The sequence below is a fragment of the Falco rusticolus genome, chromosome 5, assembly GCF_015220075.1.
Source record: "Falco rusticolus isolate bFalRus1 chromosome 5, bFalRus1.pri, whole genome shotgun sequence".
Taxonomy (NCBI): domain Eukaryota; kingdom Metazoa; phylum Chordata; class Aves; order Falconiformes; family Falconidae; genus Falco; species Falco rusticolus.
Genome location: NC_051191.1, coordinates 47,102,996 through 47,124,231, shown reverse-complemented (window position 1 = coordinate 47,124,231; position 21,236 = coordinate 47,102,996). Strand labels below are relative to the sequence as shown.

Sequence of the window (21,236 nt, the reverse complement as noted above, 5' to 3'; positions counted from 1 at the left end):
ATTAGGAAAGTAAGTTCCCCTCACTTGAGACATTGTTTTAATTAACTCATGAGTCTTGTGCCATTCCTGCAACCAGTTCTGTCCATATTATTTACTTAATATTGCTATTCACTAGCTATTTCAGTACTAATGGAAATTCATGTTAAATAATAGCCCCACTAAAGGCTGGCTGAGTGTGGTTGTTGAATCTGATATTTTATTCTAGATCTAGAGAATCTGATCATAAGTATGGTTCCAGACTTTTAAATTTGGGATTTATTGTTTGTACTGTTAGAAATCCCAAACTGAAAAATACAATATAAATTGTGTGTGTGAGCTTTCCTGACTTCAAGTTTTGTTTTGCACAAATAAGAGAATAATACCAAATTAACAAAATGAGACTTTCTTTGGCTAGCCTATCTGCATCAGACCTCATATCCATACTAATCTGTATCTAAAAAGAAAACAAGCTGGGGATGAACACAAAGAGAGGAAAAAAAAATCTCGTGTCCAAATTCAAAAGTTTGTATCTATGTGAAATACTGAACACAGCTGTACTGAACCTAGAATTGGAACCCACAAACTCAGAACAAAGATTTTGAACGTATAACAGGTGCTCTTGTTTCCCAGCCAGCCCTTGCTCAAGCAGTCATCATCATTGGCAGAAAATATGCACAGAAATGGAATTACCCTCTCCAGGGTTTGGAGAGACATGGTCTGCATTCTTTGTCTTCTTGCTGTGGTGGAAGAAGCTAATGTGAAAAATGAGGCCTGAAAACAGTGGAGAAGTGCTCCATGAACAGCGTGCCATCCTGAGAGAGAAAGGAAGCACCAGGGCCCAGCAGAGCTGGCAGCTGCTTGGCACTGGGTCTGGCCTCTGTGGGGAGGTTGTAGGAATGGTGGAGTCTGTTTAGGAGGGACATGAAACAAAAGTGCTTGGGAAATACTGGACAAGATCATAATGTGTTCAAATGTCAGGTTCAGAAAGACAGCACTCACTGCTAATTTAGGCTACAAGCCAAGGAACTGCTTGGTGCTGAGAGGCATGGAGAATGCCTACGTATAATGATCTGATATACATACTTCTGTAAGATTTAAGATTCCAGCAAGAGACACCACCTTTCCCAGCATAATACAACTATCTTCAAAACAGCCTTTAGCTGATTTGTTCTCTGCATGCCTACAGTAGTAAAACATGACTCCAATAGGTATTTCTTGGGAATACTGTGCATCATTAAATTGAGATGTTCAAATCCTCATCTGAACCCTTATAACAACCAAATGTAGCTTTTATCGAAACACTCAGTGATGTTTGTTTTCACAAATGCTTTCTCCACCTAAATTGAGCTGTTCTAAAATTAGTTTAAAAAATGAAACAAACCCAGATGAAAACTCCAAGTAACCTAACCTCAGAAACTTTTTGTTGTGATGAAAATTTTAAGTCACATTCATTCAAAACCCTGAAAACGTCAGTACTTGCAAAGTAATGTGATTTTTGTCAAGCATCGGGCTTATAAATGAGTATTCTAAAAAATAACATCTCAAATGTTAAGAGGAAGCTGAAAAAGAACAGTCAAACAATGTCAATGGTAGTGTCAGTAATGTTCCCTCAACAGGATTTTTCTCACCAAATATTGGGTGGGCTAAATATGTAGTGTTTTCATTTCATACATAAAAAGCTGAAATAAAGTCAGTTTTAAATGCACAGTTCTGTCACAACCACCGTTCACTTGTCATTCTGATGAGGTGGTTCTGAGACTATGCTTTGTCTGCCTAAGTGTGGGCTGTTGCTGGAAGAGATGTTCAGGCTTCACTCCTCTTTTCAGGCTTAATCCCATCCTCTTCCTTATGCTGGCACCTGGATTTGTGGGTGATACTGTAAATTAGCTCCGGAGACTGGTTAGACTGTAAACTAACCTGGCTAAGAAAGACAAAAAAAAAAAAAAAAAAAAGAGTTTTTATTTTTTTTACAATCAGATCAGTTCCTTGTTCCATCTCACCATTTGACTATATAAATATTGCCATTAGTGTTCTAAAATGGTACTGCAGCTTTCATCTGCACCCACTGGTAATGGCAGCTTAAATTGACCATGTAAATGCAGCTTGGGGAGATATCCCTGCTGCAAATTGCCGTGTACTGTGGAGGTGCCTGGACTAGTGATGGATGGACTGTTGCGGGTATTTTGCTTCTCAGCAGTCCACTAAGAGGAAGGGGAGGACAGACAGTGCTCCTTTTCGTCACGTGACTAGGAGGCAGGTGATACTGGAGAGAAAAATAAATGAAACTGCAAATTTAAAGCTGTGTAAAAAACATTCTTGTTGTGGAGGCAAGTAAATTCATCAGATGTTTTTGGATCGCACTGATGTCATATCTGAAAGGATAGAGAAAAGTATTATATAGGCCATATGGTGTGTAAACCCATATTGCCTTTATTATTTTTAATAGAAATTTTGAAGCCAAAAGTACATGATGATCCATAGTACATTTGAGGTCTGTTAGTCCAAAAATTTTTTAATCCTCCTCTATATTAATTGTTCTGAGGTCGTGTTTACAGGAGGGTTAATACTGCAGTACTGCCCTCACAACTTCAAGTCATGAATAAACTTCCTTGAGACACATGAATAAAAAGAATGACTCACTGTACTTTTCTTTTAGTCTTTATCATGTGACAGTCTCTTTAGTTTCTTGGATGTTTTTCATTTCAGTAAAGATATTTGCTTACACTGTGTTGTCATTAGGAGTCAGAATTAACATGATTTATAATGGATAAACAAGTTAATTTTTTGGAGCTGGTGTTTTAAAGAGGTTTCCAAAATGTTTCAGAAATACTCCACTGGTTTACAAGAGGCAATAATTTAATGAATTTAGTTTTGAATGTAATTGAGGGGTAAAAATCTGTGAGTTGTTAGTAAGTGGTATAAAACAGACCAGTTTTCCTGTATCAGCCTAGTCTGATGACCTGCATGATCAGTGATTTCCCATTCAAAGCTCCAGGTACAGAGTCTGGCTGGCCTGTTACCCAGTCTTGCACTTTTATTTTCAATTGTTCAAGGTATTTTTCATCTCTGTCCTTGTCAGAAAGGTCCTGCTCAACTTTTCACCTGTATTCACAGGTACATTTTTGATAAGGTAAATAGTCCAGAGCTCTCAGTGAGTTTCAGTGCTTTGTCTAGTACGTACTATTTTTTTCTAAGACTTTTCCGTTATGGCAATAATATGCAGTCACCTGCTGAAAATGCAAAAAAAAAAAGAGCTTTCCTGTATTACAGATCCAGTGATAAGGAACTATACACAGGCTATAAAACTTTCCTAACTCTTCGGGACATTTGGGTGCATGCAGAATTAGATGCATATTGTGCATTGGAAAATATTTGGGAACAGTAATAGATTAATGACTTCAAAGTAGTTTTCGGAGCCTGTTTCTAAATCAGATGATACAGTGATGCTGGAGAAACCAAGGTCTATGCTCCTGTGGCAGTGAAAGCAGAATAGGAAATTTAAATGACTCTTTCACTGCCTTGAAGTCATTGTCTAATATTAGCCCTGTCAGCGCCTGGCTCTTTGTCAGTCGGAGCACAGGAGGAGGTGGTTACCAGCCAGGAGAATATGACTGAGGCTTTTAGATACTGTTGCTTGGAAAGTCTTATTAATGGCTGCATATAAGATTGATGTGCAATAATTCTTTCAAGCGGTATCTTTTTAAAAGCCTTTAGCAATCTGTCATCCTTGTCTCCCTCCCCCAAGTAAGAAAGGCACATTAGTCAGGAGAAATTGCACAGTCCTGGGAAGTTTCAAACTGCATCCACTGATGCTGTCAGGAAAATGCTACTGTGCAGGGGCACAGGTGCAATTAGACTGACGGCTGCTTCTCATCCTCGGCTCGGGTCATCCTGGAGGGACAAGTGGAAAGAAACGGGGAGGTGGGCGAGTTTCTATCAGGTGCATGGGAGCAGTACCGAAGAGAAAAATGGAATACCCTATTCCAGGAGACAAAGATCGCGCTGTCTGTAAGTGTTAGCTCAACTTCTTCAAATCTGTGTTTCGAGAGATGGGGGAAGATTGAATACTGTTTATTTTGTTCTGAGTTTTGCTACCTGTTCAGCATATCTTAGCCTTTGCTGTCTCTGTGGTAGAAATGTTTAACAATAAAAAAAGATAATTCGTATCTTGTAGTTATTTTGGAGGTGGTTTAAGCTCCCACTGTGTTTTGGGCATATTGGAAACCTCAGCTTTGGAAAAACATACCCATATTTTAAGAGATCTTTAAACCTCTTATTTTGTGCAGTAGCATTAAATATTACTTTTAAGGTTAATCTGCTACATTACCTATTCTTGGAAACTAAAGCAGGGGGTTACTAGGTGGTAAATTTTATCATAGTAAAGAACATCGGGTGTGGGAAGCTCCTGTCTCTAATGGAGAAATCCTGAGTCATTTACTTCATGATGCATCAGCAAAAATAATTTGGGTGTGGCTTTGATTTTCAGATGCTACTGTAAAAAGACTGAAAGCTAACAGTGTCTTAATCTGATGTGTGATTGCAAATATTTTTCTCAGAACATGCACAAAATGCCTTTACATATTTAAGTGCAGTATCTGTGCTTGCAGGGCTGCAATAGATGTAAGTATTTGAATAGACATTTATCAAAAGTAAGCTCTTTCCTGAAGCTAGGGAATTCACTGCTGTAACAAGCTTTCCATCACATAGCAGTAGGCAATTTTATGTATGTTTGATTAGCTTTCAATGTTTGGCTTGGCTTTGATTTTTTGTATTTGTTTTTACTGTAGGCTTACAGTTGCAAACACAATGTTTGGTCTTCAGTTTAGGTGATGGCTTTTTCTAACCAAGTCAGTGCTGTATTGCAAGCAGCACTAATAAGCATTGGGAAAGTGTTAAAGAACAAAACTAATTTAGTGGGCAGTTCTTTAATCCTGCATAATATATCTTGGGTTTAGAATGAGACTCAACCACTTCCAACAATGAAAAATGAGAGTTGCAATTAAACATATGTATGTGAGTGAAATTTTAGCAGTATGGATCTAAAATAAAGATGTTCAGTGAGTTATGAATGAGGAGGAAAGAATTTTCTTTCTTGATTCTGGAAATGGGATTTTATATAAACCTATACTATACTGTACTATAAATGTCTAGTTACAATTGAATGGCTTTGCATATGACTGACTGTAGTAAATTAGAAAAGTCTCAGAAAGATGGGTGAGTTTTTTGTTGTCAGTTTCTGCTGAGTCCCCAGAAAACCCTAACTCTTCAAAAAGTATATTCTTACTCAGTACATCAGCTGTTTCTGACTACATTGCTTCACTTAATAACAAGATTTTCCATGTATAATCTGTACAAAGTACACCAAAGAATAATGCCATTTTTTCTTCTGTCTGTCCTGGAACTGTTTTCCTTTTGCAGCACACATTTTGAACAAGTAGCATAATAAAAAGATGCCCTGGCTGTAAATGTAATGCCTATCTTTTGTGTCTAAGTGGTCTCAGAAAGTGACTTAGAAGAAACGTAGAAGAAACTGCAGAAATAAATACAGCATACTGCTGAAAAACCTTGTCTTGGTACCCTCACTTACTTTAGATAGCATTTCCCATCAGTAACTGGCAGTGTGATGGTAACATAACAATAAGCTTATTATTAAACCTTTTTTCTTCTTTAATTTGTACATTACCTTGTAATTCTGCCAGAGACAACTAGAAATAAATGAACCTGACTGTCAAACATAAGCAATACTAACTATTCTAGTTATTATCTAAGTTGCGAGTGGTTGAAAGTAAAGATCTCAAAACACATGAAATAATTCCTGTAGAATAATGTGATGCTGTATAAATAGGAAGATGAGATTTTATATTTAAATTTCCTTTTTATAATGGCCGCTGAAACAAATTTGCAGTCCTTTTCATTCACATAGTAACATAAAAGCTTTCTCAAGTAAACCTCTTTATTTTTTTTTTTTAAATTATAACCTATCACTGCTTGCAAGGATAAACTTTCTGGTATGTCCCGAATTTCTTAAACTAAAAGTATAGTATCTGTAATACATGCAGAAATGTAAAATCAGTTGTGCTTCTTTTTTTTTTTTTAATGTTGGACTGTTTGAAAAAGAATGCATGAATTTTGGGCAAAGAAAATTAGGAGGAAAAAAGACAGATCCCTCCTGTTTTCTCCAGCCAAGAAGTACATTATTTTAATATTATCACAGAATTTGCAGCTGAAAACAGCTGAACCTGACAATGCTGATGAATGATGGCATGAATTTAAACCAAGGAACTTTTCTCACAGTTAGCAGTGCATGTGCAAGAATATGTGCATATCTGTGATTTTTTTTTATAGCAAAGAAGGCATTTACAAGTGGAAGGCTTGGGTAAGGATGTAAGCTAGAAATTCAGAGCTATAATTTGTGGGACATCAGACACATTATGAAATTTAATTATTGTTTCTAAAGCTTTGTGGAAATGAAGGATGGTTTGTAAGCATTAAGTGTCTCTTGTACTGAAACAAGCAGTATATAGAATAGGGTATTAAGTATCATACTGCAGTTCTGTAGTTGCATAATTGATAATTTTCTGATTCTTTGATAATATTGGAACTTAGTGTGAATGTTCACATATATAAAATCTACCCTTCAACTTTTTAAGATTCTTTTATTGGATTTTCTACCTGTTATACATGCCATGGGAGAAATTTGCTGTAGACTGGTGGAGATATCCTCAGTGAGTTATACAGACCAAACAGCTTTACAAGAAACAATATTGACAAGGCTGTCACTTGTAAAGCTGTATCTAGGTTGTTGAGCAGTATCTAGGATGTGAAATACAATCAATCAATCAATCCTATGTGCTTTTATGTTAGCATAGGCTAATATATGTATGCCATCAGTGATATTTGTAATGGGAGTGCAATCTTCAGATTATCTGAGCAAAATATAAAGCTATGTGTGCTACACAAAAGCCTTCACTCTTAAAGGAAGAATTTTATGATTGGTTCATTAAGGTATTTAATAATCTTAATTTCACGAGTACCTCAACCCACTTCTTATTCAGTGCTTTCTTCACCCACATCTTACATGCTTCTGATGGATTCAGAAAGAGGAACAATGGTGGTTTTACTTACAGCATAAGGGATTTTAGTTGCAGCATAGTTCTTGGTCATTTAAGTTAATAAAAAATGAGATTTTCCAATGCATACTTAAGTTCTGCTAATAATCTTTTAGAAAAAATGTGGAAGAGAAAGCACGTGGAGCCAGAGAAATGTGTTAGAGGAGGATTAATGCACCCTGAGTACTTTCTGAGAAAGCAAAAGAGAACAACCTTTATCTACTTGAAGGAATATGTGCTAAACATTCAAGTTAAATTTTAATTATAATTTGCTAACTCAATAGTCAGAAAACTGATTTCCAGTTCTGAGCAGTGATAAAAAATTGCAATCTACCCATAATGAGACCCCATTAAAAGCCTTCAAAAAGTTAATCAGAAGGGATTTACGTAAAGCTAGTAAGGTGCTTGTATTCTACCTTGATTGCAAGAACAAATAAAATTATTCTTCCTAGCTAGGGGCTGAAGTTTCATTAGCACTTGGAGAGATGGTGTATTTTTCACTATTTCTGTAGAGCAGAAAATGTACTAATTACAGTTAAATGGGAGGGTTTGATGTTGTCAAATACGCAGTAAGAAGGAAGAATTGGGCTCTTATATTTGTGTAATTTTTCACTTCATGTAGCGTTCAGGATTCTGCCTAAATCTCTCTGTCTTCAGTGGACAGTCTCCATCTGTGTCTCTCTTTCTGCCTTTCTTCATCCATTTTTGTGAGGAAATAGAACCACTCTAAACAGCATTAGACTGGTTTTCGTGATCAACTTCTAGAAAGTTATCTCATCATGGACCCCAAAGCCAGGTGTACCCTGAGATACTCATGGAAAAACTCCGTGGTATTTTTGGATTGTTTTGCCAGCTGTCTGTATGTAGGCGAGTACCAGTAAAGTACAAGAATAATCACGTGTCAAATGATGACTGGCCTCGGTTATGACAAGTTTGGTCATAATGATGGACAGGTCTGCCAATAGCATAGATACGGTTTCCTTAGAGTCCTGCCTGGAGTGAGCATCAAAACTATGAGTTTGAATAAAACATTATCTGTTCATCCACCATTTTGTCTATGTGTCTTCATCTAAATGGGGAAATTCTGGCTGGTTCTGACTGAAACCTCCATGGTACCCTAAAGTCTCTCATGTTGGGGGTGTTCAGGTTGTTCCAGGTGTGCTGGCAGCATGCAGCCTGGCTCTCTATGGAAACCATTTAAGATAACGAGGTCATCCATATTCATTCATATTCTGAGTTTTGTCCTGAAGTTATTAAGCAAATTTAACAGTGTCTTAAAGAAGAGAAGTATTCTAGTCTTTTATGTTTTCTTTCCCATTTTAATTAAGTAATTCTGGTAAAGTGGCATATTCTGCTTAGAGAAAAACATACCTGCTTTCCCAGTCCAGAGCAGCACATTTTTTAATTAGTTAGATGCATTTGAAAAAGTACTCAGCCATGGAGGAAGGGTACTTGGAAAAAAGATAGGACTGAGTTGTCACACTGGCAAAATTCCCACGAGGAAACAAGTCATTAACCTGTCCTAGCATTTTGCACAGTCATTGTCATTGTGGGTGAGGGGTATTGTGCTTCTGAGTTGGTATGAGTGTTTTGAGTTTCGGGTAATGACTGGACAGTGAATCTGTTGTGAGTAACTCAGGCAGAGCATGCCAAAGTATGAATTTGCATGCTTTAAATAGGTAAGAGTGATCAAAAGAGCACTTTGGTGATGGGGTTAAAAAAATTCCTAGAGGTAACAAGTTAATTTGTTTAGCTGGTATGAATGGTGGCTTCCAAGTTTTATTGTGCAGCAAGCAATTGTTTGAGATTTGGCCATGTTGGTACACAGTCACATTAGATGAGCTGCCTTCACAGCTTGCACTAGCAAGTTAATGACAGTTAATGTAACAATTTGTAGTAGATGTTCTGTTGGTGGTTTTGCAGACCTCCACAACTATGCATTATTTACCGTAAAGTTTTCACTTTTTATTTACAGTATTTTTGTTTTCTCATTGATAGTGTGTTAATGGTTTGTGTTCTTCCTATGTGGTTTGCTAGCGTGAGATGTTAAAATTTTTCAAAGGTCAAACTGAATCCCTAACTACTAGGTTATTTAAGACTGATTGCTGAGAGGTTTTCTTAAAAACAAAGTCTCTTCACATGTCCTGAGTAGAACTGGAGTTAACATAAGTACCCTTTCCATCAAATCTGTCCCAGATACTGCCATATATGTGGTTGTAAACAGAAAAATAAGTTAAGTAAATCTAGATATTTGATGCAGATGACAAGAAGAAATTTCAGAAGTCTGTATGAATACCTAAACATGTAAAAATCCACTCTCTGGAGATCAGAATTCCATACTTTAAGAAGTTTTATTAAGGTCTATTTGTAAATCAGTAGTTTTGCCAGCAGCTTAAAAAAGTTGAGGGGTTTGGTTGTTGTTTTTTTAAATAAACCGTGATACTCCTTTGTGAGAAGTGCTAGTACCATCCTTGGAGAGAGCAGAAGCCTTTTTCTAATTTGTTTTTCCATTTCTGTAAAACACTCTCTTAAGTACCTAATCACATTACACTGAGGCTTCGTTTATTGAAATTAGAGAAGTGCTCTAGTCTTGAAGTTTATTTCAGTAGAAGTGGTTCAAAATGTAATCAGTTTTTATAAACTGTAGGAAAACGGTGTCATTAAGTGTTCTGGAGCCACACAATAATATTTTAAAATATAGCCAAATACATAATTTATTTATTGAAAAGATGGAAGTTATAAGCTAAAGAACCCTGTCAGGTAACCTAAAAAAAACCTTGCTGTGGGAAAAGTTGATCGGTTACGTGCTTACTTCTCATCCCATTGTTTTGTATGTTGACTGCTTTGCAGCCTCTTTCATTATGGTCAGGAAAAGGAGATATTTAAAGCAAAATTTTGGTTTCTTTGCTATTAACTGTGCTGGTTTTTTTCCTGTTACATAGAATCACAGAGTGGTTTGGGTTGGAAGGGACTTTCTAAGACCACCTAGTCCAGCCCCCTGCCATAGGCAAGGACACCTTCCACTAGATCAGTTTGCTCAAAGCCCCATCCAGCCTGGCCCTGAACACTCCAGGGATGGGGCATCCACAGCTTCTCTGGGCAACCTGTTCCTGTGTCTCACCACCCTCACTGTAAAAAGATTTTTCCTTGTATCTGATCTAAGTCTGCTCTTTTTTAGTTTAAAGCTGTCACCCCTTGTCCTGTCCGTACAGGCCTTGGTAAAAAGTCTGTCTTTCTTATAAGCCCTCTTTAATTATTGAAAAGCTGCAATAAGGTCTTTCTCGAGCCTTTGCTTCTCTGGTTTGAACAGCCCCAGCTCTCTCAGCCTTTCCTCATAGGAGAGGTGTTCCAGCCCCCTACCTTCATGGCCCTCCTCTGGACCCACTCCAACAGGTCCCTGTCTTTCCTGTACTGAGGACCCCAGAGCTGAATGCAGTACTCCAGGTGGGGTCCCACCAGAGCGGAGTAGAGAGGGAGAATCACCTCCCTCAACCTGCTGGCCATGCCTTTTATGCTGCCCAGCGTATGATTTGGCCTTCTGGGCTGCGCACAGGCATTGCCAGCTCATGTCCAATTTTTCATCTGCCGCTATCCCAAAGTCCTTCTGTGCAGGGCTGCTCCCAATCAATTAGTTGCTGGTTGTGTGGCTGCTGTATTTACAGTTGTGTTTTGTGGGAAATGTGGAATGATTTTTAACTTCTTTTTCTCATTTTTCTTTTTAAAATCTCTTTTAGAATTCCCCACTCTACCGCTATCTGCAGGATTTGGGACACACAGATTTTGAAGTATGTTCATCGGTGTCACAGAAGGCAGAGCAATGTGCAGCAGTGGAAAGCCAAAAAGAGCGGACTGTGCATGCTGCCCAGAAAGTGAGCATTCTCCTGTTCCTGAGTGTTTATCTTCTCAAAAGAGAACCACATTACTTCACAAATAGGCAAAATCAGAGGGGATAAAGATAAATCTCTTAGTGTATTAAAAAGAAGAAAAAAAAAAGAACTCCCACCCAAAAAACAACCCCAAAAAACAAACACAAACCCCAACCAGCTGTCCTGTCTAGTCTGGGAATGTGTTTGGAAATGCATGGTTTGCCGGTATAGTTTGGAGTGTTTCTTTGCACTCATGTAAGCTAGGGAAGCAGGAGACTTTGTTGAGGAGGTTTTTGAGTGTTGTAAATTATTTTATTTACTGGATATTATTATGTTAGCCTAGGATGAGATTCTGGGAATAAACCCGGTAATTTTCTGGAACAGAACATTTACAGTTCCCAGCCCTTCTCAGGCATTCAGTTGCTAAATATAGCTTACTCTGTGACAAAACATATTAAGAAAGAGGATTTCTGGGAAGTATAAGTACAATAACTAATATGAATGAGGTAGTAGAACTCTGCTTATGTTATGGTGATTTCCTAACTGTAACAGCTGACAAGGATCATCAGCTGATTAATTCAGACTTCCTGTTTCTCTATCATTTTAAGTAAAAGTTTGTGGACTTTTGGTGTTAAAATGCTTGAGAATTTGGCCATTTAACACCTACTATGACCTACACATTTTTTCTTTTCCTCATTAAAAATGTTATTTTACTGTTAGTAGTAGTGTACAGGCAATGTGATTCAGATGAGGAGCTGTAGTGTGGGTGAGGAAATTCCTCTTTTGAGGCAGCTGATGTAGGAATCTGTTTGCAACAAGTATATTGAAAATTCAGTAGTTGGTCTGTCTTCTCCTTAGCACCTAGATGGAGCATGCAAAGAGCAGTTATGTTCTGCCTGCCTCTCACTTCCACAGTGGAGAGTTCAATTTTCAGTGGACATGCTCCAACTATGTGCCAGGGGAAAGAGAGGCCTCCATGCAGACTTCTCTGTCCTGACCACTCCAGGCTGAGGTGGGCAGCACCTCACAGGTAAGAACCCAAACCAAGCATTCATGGGTTGATGCATTGCCTCTGAAGAATTACTATTTCTTTCTCCTTTCTCCCCATCATCTATGGTAGCTTCCATCTTTGTGCACCTTAGGGCATCTGATTCTTGCCTTCTGTGGCTTTTAACTTTCCACTGGAGCTCAGTTTTCCAGTTATTTGTTCCTGCTTTATATCTTTTCAACCATCTTCAAATTAGAGCTTCACAACCACTTTCCTCTTGTTTGTAACTTTTTCTCCTTTCCTGCTCCACAATGTTCTACCCTCCCAATTAACTGGCGGTAAACTGAGGAGAGCATCCTGTTTTTCCCAAACACAGGCAATATGATATGAGTGGCCCTGAGATCTCCAGATCTCTCTGCAGGTTTTCGTAGATGAGTGATCATATGGCAAATAAGGAGAGCTTATGCTTTAATTAGGATATTTTCTCAAATAATGCCATCTTGACGTATATCTGCTAGTCAGTTCTCAGATGCTGCAAGGAGTTAGCGAAGTAATGGTGGCAGTTAAGCTTTATTTCAACTAAATGTTTTCAATTTTATACATGTCCCTCTTGTTCCTCCTTTGTTTTAGGTCAGAAGTATTTTTTTCTTGTGGGATTTTTAATCTGTTCTGCTCTGTGTAGTATCATAGGTGCGGTAGGATTCAGAAGTGTATTAATTGATGTGGATAACATTAGTCAATATTTTTCTGATCTGGGGGAAGAATGTGATTTTTGAAATGTTTACAGTCACATGGTGTACATGCAAGGACTGACATGCACAGTGTTTGAAGTGAAATTTTAGAAGCTGCAGTGTGAAGCTTATTCATCTATCAGTATTTAGGGAAGTGTTGATGGATCATAGTTTCATATAGTGATACTCATTTCAGCTTCTTTCTGCATAGACTATATAAGATTCCTCACACACTCATTAGTCATTTGAAAAAGTCTCATGTGCTGAGGATTTGTAAGCCCAAGAAACAGATTAACTGAGAGGAGGAGGAGAACTGATTCTTACAGTGTCTCCATGCTTCCTTGGCTAGTAATGTAAGATTATTTTAAATTTAATGAATAAATTGATTTCTAGTTACTGTTGGTGTGGGTAGCTATTGCGTTTGCAATAATGATTGCTTCTGTAAGTGGTCACAAGACAAGGGTGAATTTAATTCAGGGTTTAACACCATTTTTATACTTTTAATTTAAACTACCTTTAAAAGTATTCATGGAAATATTAGGTACACTGCCCTCTTCAGAATTGTCAGCTGGCATTCACCATAACCCCCAAGAAACCACATGAAAATAAATTTTCCCTTTAAAGCTCTTGGCAATTTTGTGGTCCATTTACATTGAAGATACCTATTCTGGCTTAATGCAGGAAGACTTTAATTAAACCACTGTTAAATGAAAATTAGAGTGACATATTTAATTGGCTGATTATCTGTTCATTAGTATGAAGCAATGCACGGACTATCACTTGTTAGCTGCATTATTTTATTTTGCATAATTACTTTTGTGGAAGTCAGTAAAAGCAGTATGATGCTTTGTTCACGTATATAATTTCCACTGAATGTAATACAAAAGTGCTGTGGGGTTAAGAACCTCAAAAATATTAAGATATGGTGCTTTTAAAAGCTTCAAGTATTCTGGTTTTTCCCCTCCCTTCCCCTCAGGCATTTTACACTTAATTTTATTGTGTTGGGAGCAAGTCCTCCAGTATTGTGTCAGATGTAGAAGTCATTCGTCATGGTTTGTCTTGCAACTTGAAGGGAGTGGGTGTGTGAAATGGGCTGTCCATTTCTTACAAATACTAGGATGACATTCATATTATCTCATCTCTGTCTAGACAAGGGTATGTAGTGGAAATAAGGAAGAAACCTGTGTGTCATTTCTAGCGATAAAATGTCATAGGTTCTTCCTGCTGCTGTTCCAGTACCACTTTAGGAATGTTAACACTTGTCTTTTGTAATCTGATACCAGAAAGTCTGTTTTTGTCATTTGATTTCGATGTCCCATTTTTGTAGGGTGTCTCAAAAGGAAAGAGAATGAGGCAGGGGCAGTTGGCCACACATTTACAGAAGTAGACTGGATTTTGGGGGATCTGAGGCTTTGTTGCAAACTTTTTGTGACATACAGGCAAATTGTTTACGTTCCCATCCAATCATGTGCTCATTTTTACATGAGACTATTACCACTTCCCTTCTGTCAGCCTTCACTAGCCTAGTCTATTGAAATTATGAAATGTCTGGGAAACAAATGGTTTCTGAGTTCTGAATATGTACCTACCCACAGTCCTAATATAAAATTATCTTAGTTGAGGCTTAGTGTAGTGCAAAATATATGCACAGGGAGTAGATGATGTTCCATGCTGAGTGATGCTTAGTGTGTGTATCATTTTCGTTCTGTTCTGAAAAGCAAGTTTACAAATGCCTTTAACACTTATTAAGATAGAAAAGCTGCAGTATTGCTTTTTCTTTGAGTTGAGATTGTTTACTCGTCTTGTACTTTGTCAAGTAGGAACCCTGTACGGATGCAATCTGGTGACATGTAGCAAGATTTTGGCAAGGCAATGATATAGTTTGGGATCTTCAGTGACTGAAAAAATGAATCTGGAAAAAAAAGAGGACCCTAGTGACTGATACAAGTATTGCTGCTGTGTCTTGCTGTCCTGCCAAGCAGAGCGTATGGTTCAGGTCTAATGAAAGGCAGAAAGCATCAGCTGAATTTAAAGCACATCTTAAATAGTTCTCTGTGTGTGTGGTTTTAGTGGATTTTTTTAATCGGAACATAGTCTTAATGAACATTGAGCTGAAAAAGTGCTTCAAGGTTGTGTTCTGAGGGCTGATGAAATGCCAGTCTCCCATCTGAGGGAGTACAGAGATGTGATTTAGCATGGTATTTATAGGTGCAGTGTTCCTGGCTGTACCCATCTCTGGAGAAAGTTACAGCTAAAGTTCTGGTCTCATGATCACTTGATACTCTAAAGCACTTTTGCAAGAGTTCCTAAACTTGTTTTCTGGAGTTAAATTCTATTTGAGTAACTCTGCTTGATCTTCAAGGAATGTCTTTCCTCCTGTTTACATTTTTCTTTTCTCAGTCATTTTCCTAGACTGCTGTGCATATCTGAATGTTTAAATTGATTATACTGTCACACCTTATCCCATCTTAGATGTGATAATATTTCATCACTAGAACAGGGCTGGTGCTGGAGGCAGCTACTAAGGATGGTGTTGAGGCTAGCTAGCCCTCAGTGGCTGTGCAGGTGACCTGATGAGGAAGGGCAGAGGGACCAGTCCTTTGCCTTTGTCTAGGGCTCCCACTCACTTAATGCTAGCCCTGAGTAGCTGGAAGGCATTTCATATGTAGCATTATCTTCTTTCTGAAGTGCACAGAACTGAAAGCTGCCAATGTGAATGATAGTATTTCAGATACCTGCTAGTTTGCCATTTCAGGTTCATCCTGTACAAAAGAGAAATAGTCCTTAGAATTTTATTTTAGATTTAAATGAGCGTACCTAAAATGTGCATGTCTTATGCTATTTCTTTAAATGTTAGGAGTTAATACATCTTTGTTACTCAGTTTACAGAGAGTTTGACTGAGTGGTGATCTAAAGTTGTAAGAATACTCCAGAAGCATTGCCAACATGACCTGACTTGCATGTTGATGAAAGTTGTTTTACTTGTCAGTAACACTCCCAATGGGAATGCAAACTGTGAGACACTGTTCCAAAGATCTGAATAATTTAATGTGTTACTGTACTCTACTGGGTCACGGCCCAAGACAGTGGGTTGTCTTGTTTTGTGTTTTCAAGCACTGACATGCCTATTGAGTGTTTATGCAAGCTCAGGTTTTTATTTTTAAACTAAAACACAGAAAATAAACCAAAAGGTTACTTATGTAGCACACTAGTATGAGAGTTTCTTTCAGTAATTCCAGTCTAGTTTAGTCAGCTGGCAGCAGTTTAAAATTATCCTTGGTGTAGGTTTAAATGTTTATGATGAAAACTCAAAAGACTTGTGAAGGCTAAGCAGTTGAAAATGGTAGGCTCCAAGACATAATTTTACATAGTAAATGGACAATTCCTTCTGTATTCTGCTTTCAAAGTATGGGGAAGAGTACTTCTGAATGAAGTATCTGTCTGCAACTCAAACGCAGAGCAAGGACCTTTGCTTATTTAATCTTGATTTTCCACAAATCCTAATCAAAATGTTTTATTTTATTTTGCACCACTTTACAAGAAATTTGGAGGATAAGCTAGTGCTGCAGTTTGTGACACTTATTTTCCAAATTCTGTCAGTGCTCTTGAGCAACATCAAAGTACAATCACTTGGATTTATTCCACAGTCTTAAGAAGTGTGGTTTGCTGGGGTAGCTTCGCCTAATAAGCCACGGTGATGTCTGTATATCGGGAAGAGCTGTCGTTATCAAACCCCTGTTGTTGGTTTGTCTCTCCACTGACCTAAAAACACTTCTTTTGGCATAGGTGTGCAGTTCTAAGTGTACACAGAAAGATGAGGCATACATAAAGGAAAGCTTTATATATAGATATAGATATATAATATAGGAATTAGGTTACCTAAATGGACACCAAAGTTATTTCAAAAATTCTTGAAGCATAAAGGCTTTAGGGTGGCAATTCTGATGTTACTTAAAACCATTCTTCCCTGCTTGCTTCATCAAACTTGTGTCACACTGCCTTTCAGAGGGCTGTCAGGCTGATCACAGGGCTAACCGCCAAGCTCCAAGCTTCAGTTGCTTGGTTTTACTCTCCTATTTCCCACCTTAGAGTTGGGGGAAAAAAGGAAGAAAAAAAAAAGGGGGGGGGGGGAGAAGAAAAAGAACAAAGAGAAAAACCAGAAGAAAAAGAAGCTGATTTAATGCAGACACCCTTTATACATTAAGCTATTATAATCTGTTTGGTTTGTTGTTTTTTTTTATTTTGAGACAGTATGCCACAAAATGTAAGTACTCCACAATTATGTTTTTTGGCATACATTTCATTTGATTGTATTACAGTGTCAGCAGTCTGAAGATTAAGAGGTAGGGCCTTCATGAAATATATGTAAGTAGATATTTTGAAAAATACTTCCTGTCAGCTCAGTCTGAGGAAAGTAGATATACAGTGTGTGTCAAAAACACTTTTTTTTTCATTGAATGGCTGCAGAGTGAAGCAAAATCATGCATCTATTTAATGATGATCTTCCATGCATCATATTTTAGAAAGACACATGAGTAAAATGTGTGATGACCGAGTGGCAGTCCCGCCAACTAATGGTGTGCAAAGTTGTGTTTTCAGCTCAGATGAAAGTGTGGATTTAGGTTGCATGTGAAGCAGCATGGAGACAAAGTACCAGCTAACACACCCTGGTTGGGACAGGGAGTTTCCTCCAGAGTCTTGTCCTCAGGCTGTGGTGGTCTGCCAAGGAGAGGTTGTTCCTCTCCTGGTCTTTTACTTTTCTTCAGTCCCTGTCAGCAATTTAACCTGCCTTTTTTATACTCAGGGAGAGAGAAAGTCTTTCATATCAATGCAGTAGCTGCCAACTTGAGATCAAACTAAATCTAGCTGTAGTTATTTTTAACAGTATAACATAACAATCCATTATGCTGCAAATAGGTGGGGTTACTGAAAGCTTTATTTCATGCTCTTGTGTACAGGCAAACTAACGGGAAGCAGATGTTCCCTTAGCGTACTCTGAAGTTAGGCCAGACACAGTAAGTGAAACTTCCTTACAGGTACTTGAGTCCCCGTTAACAAGAAAAGCAAATGCAGAAATAAAAGAGTTGTCTGTTGTTATTTATGTATTTTTGGCTTTGGTTGTTGTTTTTTTTTTAATTGGAGTAATTTCTGTTCCCTTCAGCAAGGCATCCTGTCAAAACTAGTTGAGTTCTTTAGAAGTTGGTTTCCTTTTCCACAGTATAAGAAAAACGATGACATACTTCACCGACTGGTAAGTGATCACTTTTTTTTTTTTTCTTCCCATTTCCTTTCCTAATCCACAAGTCTTCCTTCTCTGTACCTTGTCCTCTGAGCACCATCTTTAATCTGTATTGTTAGTTTTGGGTCTAAGAGTTTTACTTATTTTTTGGATAATATTTATTTTGGTTTTCAGTGTGTCAGGTCAATTGGACACACGAGAACAGGAACAATATCAGTAGCCAGGTTGAAGATGTTCAAAATGTGGAAGAGGGATTAAAATAAAACGTGTGAGAAATTAAAGAAATTCTGGAAGGCTGAAAGGATTTAAGTTACAGTGTAGCTACCCCCTTTGGTGAAAAGCAGTGTGGAGATGTTGCCTGAGCAAGTCTCTATGTTTCAGTTTAGTGCCTTGCAGACACATCTCAAGACAGAATGCTCTTGAGCTTCATCTGAGTATTGCTTTGCCCGCTTTTTCAGCTTGTCAGCTCAGGTGTAGCACCACTACAGTGCAGCAGTACTACCCCTGGACTCATACTGGCATATTTGTTTCTGCACTGCTGTCCACAGTGCTTGTGCATGTGGGAAAAGCGAGGCAAACTAAGGCACCTCCGTTATAATGCTTCAGCAGTATTAATGCATTAAGAGCAGATGACATCTGTGTAGTGGTCTGGCTGTAGGGAGAGGCAAGAACAGTTCTTTGTACTGCCTATGTGCTCTCATCTCAGCAGTTCAGAAGCAGGCTGGGTATCCATCTGCCTCACCAGAAGTTGTATTCTGCTACTCCTGGAGCATGCAGAAACTTATAGGGCCCAAGTCAGCCTGTGTGGGGCAGACCTGAAGGGTGATAGTTTTACCCCAGATAGTTAAAAATAGTTTTATGCTGCCTTTACACCTGTTCTTCGCAGTACCACTTTCTATCCACTTCAGTCTCTAGCCTGGGCTTGCTGGAGATCTGCTTTAACCTGCACCCAGCTGCTTCAGGTTCCTTAGTCTAGCTTGCAAATGTTATATTAGTCAGACTGTTCCAGAATCTAAAAGTTAGATTTTTGATATTTTTTTTCTACTGTGATGGAGGGATGATGTCTTCAAATGTATCTTAAAAAAAAGAAGTGAGCAACATGAGAAGTTAGGGGGTTCCATTTCTCAGACAGTTCTGCCAAGCCCAATTGGTGTCACTTCTCCCTTATCTTAAGAGGACAAAATTTCCTCTGAAACCTCTCATTAGTGATCTTTGATAGTCTTTTCTTCCTCCCTCTTCCCCTATGAATTATAGTTATTATCTTAACAGCTTTTTATAGCCTTACTTTCATGAGATGGAGACACAACCAAAGAACATGGAAAAGGTGTTTCTCCTGCCGCATGCTACAGCAGGGTACTGAAATGACACAGGATGCCTCGGAGGATGGCAGAATTTCCTTTTGCATACAGTCCTGAAGCAAATGTTTTCCATTAAAAATAGAATGCAAGTTATCTCAAGTGATATCAATGTGTGGAATTAAACTTTTGACTAGCTGTTTTATGGTTTCATAAAGAATCTCATTCTGTCAATGACAGAACTAAACAGATTTTGTACTGTGAAATGTCATACTTATGTTAACAGCTTCTATTAGAGGTTTTTCAGAAATATTCTCCTTCCCCTCCTGTAATCTAGCTAGATGCAAAGATGCACATGTTCAGTGTTACTTGGGTTGTGTTATGACATTCTTAACTTAAAGTTTTGTAAGTACAGTTTGGTGCGGGATGCAAATTAAAATTTCAAGGGGCCATCTTGGATATATTTGTCTTCAAGAACTGTGTATTTGTCTTGAAGAGCTGTAGTTGCAGGGAAAAAAATAGCAAATGCTTATCACGGCATCAAATCCACAAGTAACTCCCTGAAGTTTACCTGGAGTTTAGCAAGTGTGAGGTCTTCAGAGCCCCTGCTCTTTCATGTTTGGATCAAGTTCCCTTGGGAAAGGCACAGAATCCTGCAGGAGAGGACTTCACTGCCTTGACTCGGGGCTTGAGTCTGGTGCATTGCCCCTACTGTAACCAAGTGTCCCAACAGGTTGCTTTTTGTTGACTACTTTATCTCTCTTCCTCTTTCAATTTTTTGTTGTTTATTAATGACTTAAAATATGTCATGATGTTAAAAAAAACCCCAACAGTGTTTGCTGTTTTATTAATGATCTTCTAATAGATATAGTACCTTTCTGATTCTTACTGAAATATATTGGCATAATCTGTGGCACGTTTCCAGGTATTGTTACTATCTAGGTCAGATGACAAAGTGCAATGCATCCTACAAGTCTAAACTATTTGGTAGTATGTGAGTTTTTAAAGTTAAGCAAGTTCAAGAAAAATGATGTAGCTAATTGTCATATATCTGAAACATTCCTGTAGTCTTTGGGAACAGATTGTTGTCAGTAAATTGTAGAGTGTCTGGGTCTTTTCCTTGTTCTGCTAACTTAAGAATTTGCATATTCTTTATTAATGCCTGTTTTTTCTCCTTTGTGGTAAGGATGTTGGATTTCGATTTGACACACTCCGAACCATCCTGCAACAGGAAGTTCTGCTGCAGGAGGATGTGGAACTGATTGAGTTCCTTGACCCCAGTATCCTGTCTGCAGGGCAGTGTAAGCAACAGGAAAACGGACAGCTTCCAACACTACGCTCCCTAGCAACTCCTAATATTTGGTATTGTATAGAGAATATCTACCACTATATTCACTGTAAAACAAGCAAAAAATACATTGTGTGGTCTTTATATAAAATGTAGCAATAAAGTAACTACTTTTTTTTCTTAGGTCTTTGAGTCATTGGTCGAGTAGTCCCCATACTGTTGTATAAGCATGTGGGTTTTTTTTTCCCTTGGGTGTTCTAATGAAAGAGCAAGTTTTAATCTGAGATCACTACACGGACATGAATGGATACTTCCACTCCCTAATATGTGCTATACGCAAGAACTAGCCTGGTGGATTAATTCTTGAATTTCTAAAGCTGTGCAGTGGTGATTTTGATAAATGAGACATGATTGTGAAGTCTGAATTGGAGCGTGTTTTCTTTGCTGTGGTCTTCATAAAATATGTTGGAGGGGATGCAGTTAATTTTCAGACATAGAATACCGGAAGAACAGACTAAAGAATATTTAAATAAGATGCATTCAAGTCTGCAGTGGCTGGTGAAATTCACCCTAGAATACTGAAGGAGCTAGTTGCAGCAGTGTCTGAACAGCTACCACCTGTGTTTGAAGAGTAACAAGGGTGGTGGGTCTTCTGACAGAGTGGCTTGCTCAGAAATGGACAGGAATCAGTAGATAAAAATATGTCATAACAGAGATCCGTACTGTGTTTTCATACATATA

At 38.1% G+C, this 21,236-nt stretch overlaps 1 protein-coding gene across 6 annotated transcripts in view; it reads left to right on the top strand.

Moving 5' to 3' along the window:
• The window catches only part of VEZT (vezatin, adherens junctions transmembrane protein), a 68,200-nt gene that overhangs the window by 6,906 nt on the left and 40,058 nt on the right, over window positions 1-21,236 (top strand). For all 6 annotated transcript variants that reach the window (XM_037388870.1, XM_037388869.1, XM_037388868.1 and 3 more), the window contains exons 2-4: window positions 10,823-10,957; window positions 17,835-17,924; window positions 20,394-20,569. Coding sequence is in view for 4 of the 6 variants with exons in the window: in XM_037388869.1 (XP_037244766.1) it covers window positions 10,823-10,957; window positions 17,835-17,924; window positions 20,394-20,569 (401 nt within the window). In the remaining 2 variants the exon portion in view is untranslated. The remainder of the gene's footprint in view (window positions 1-10,822; window positions 10,958-17,834; window positions 17,925-20,393; window positions 20,570-21,236) is intronic.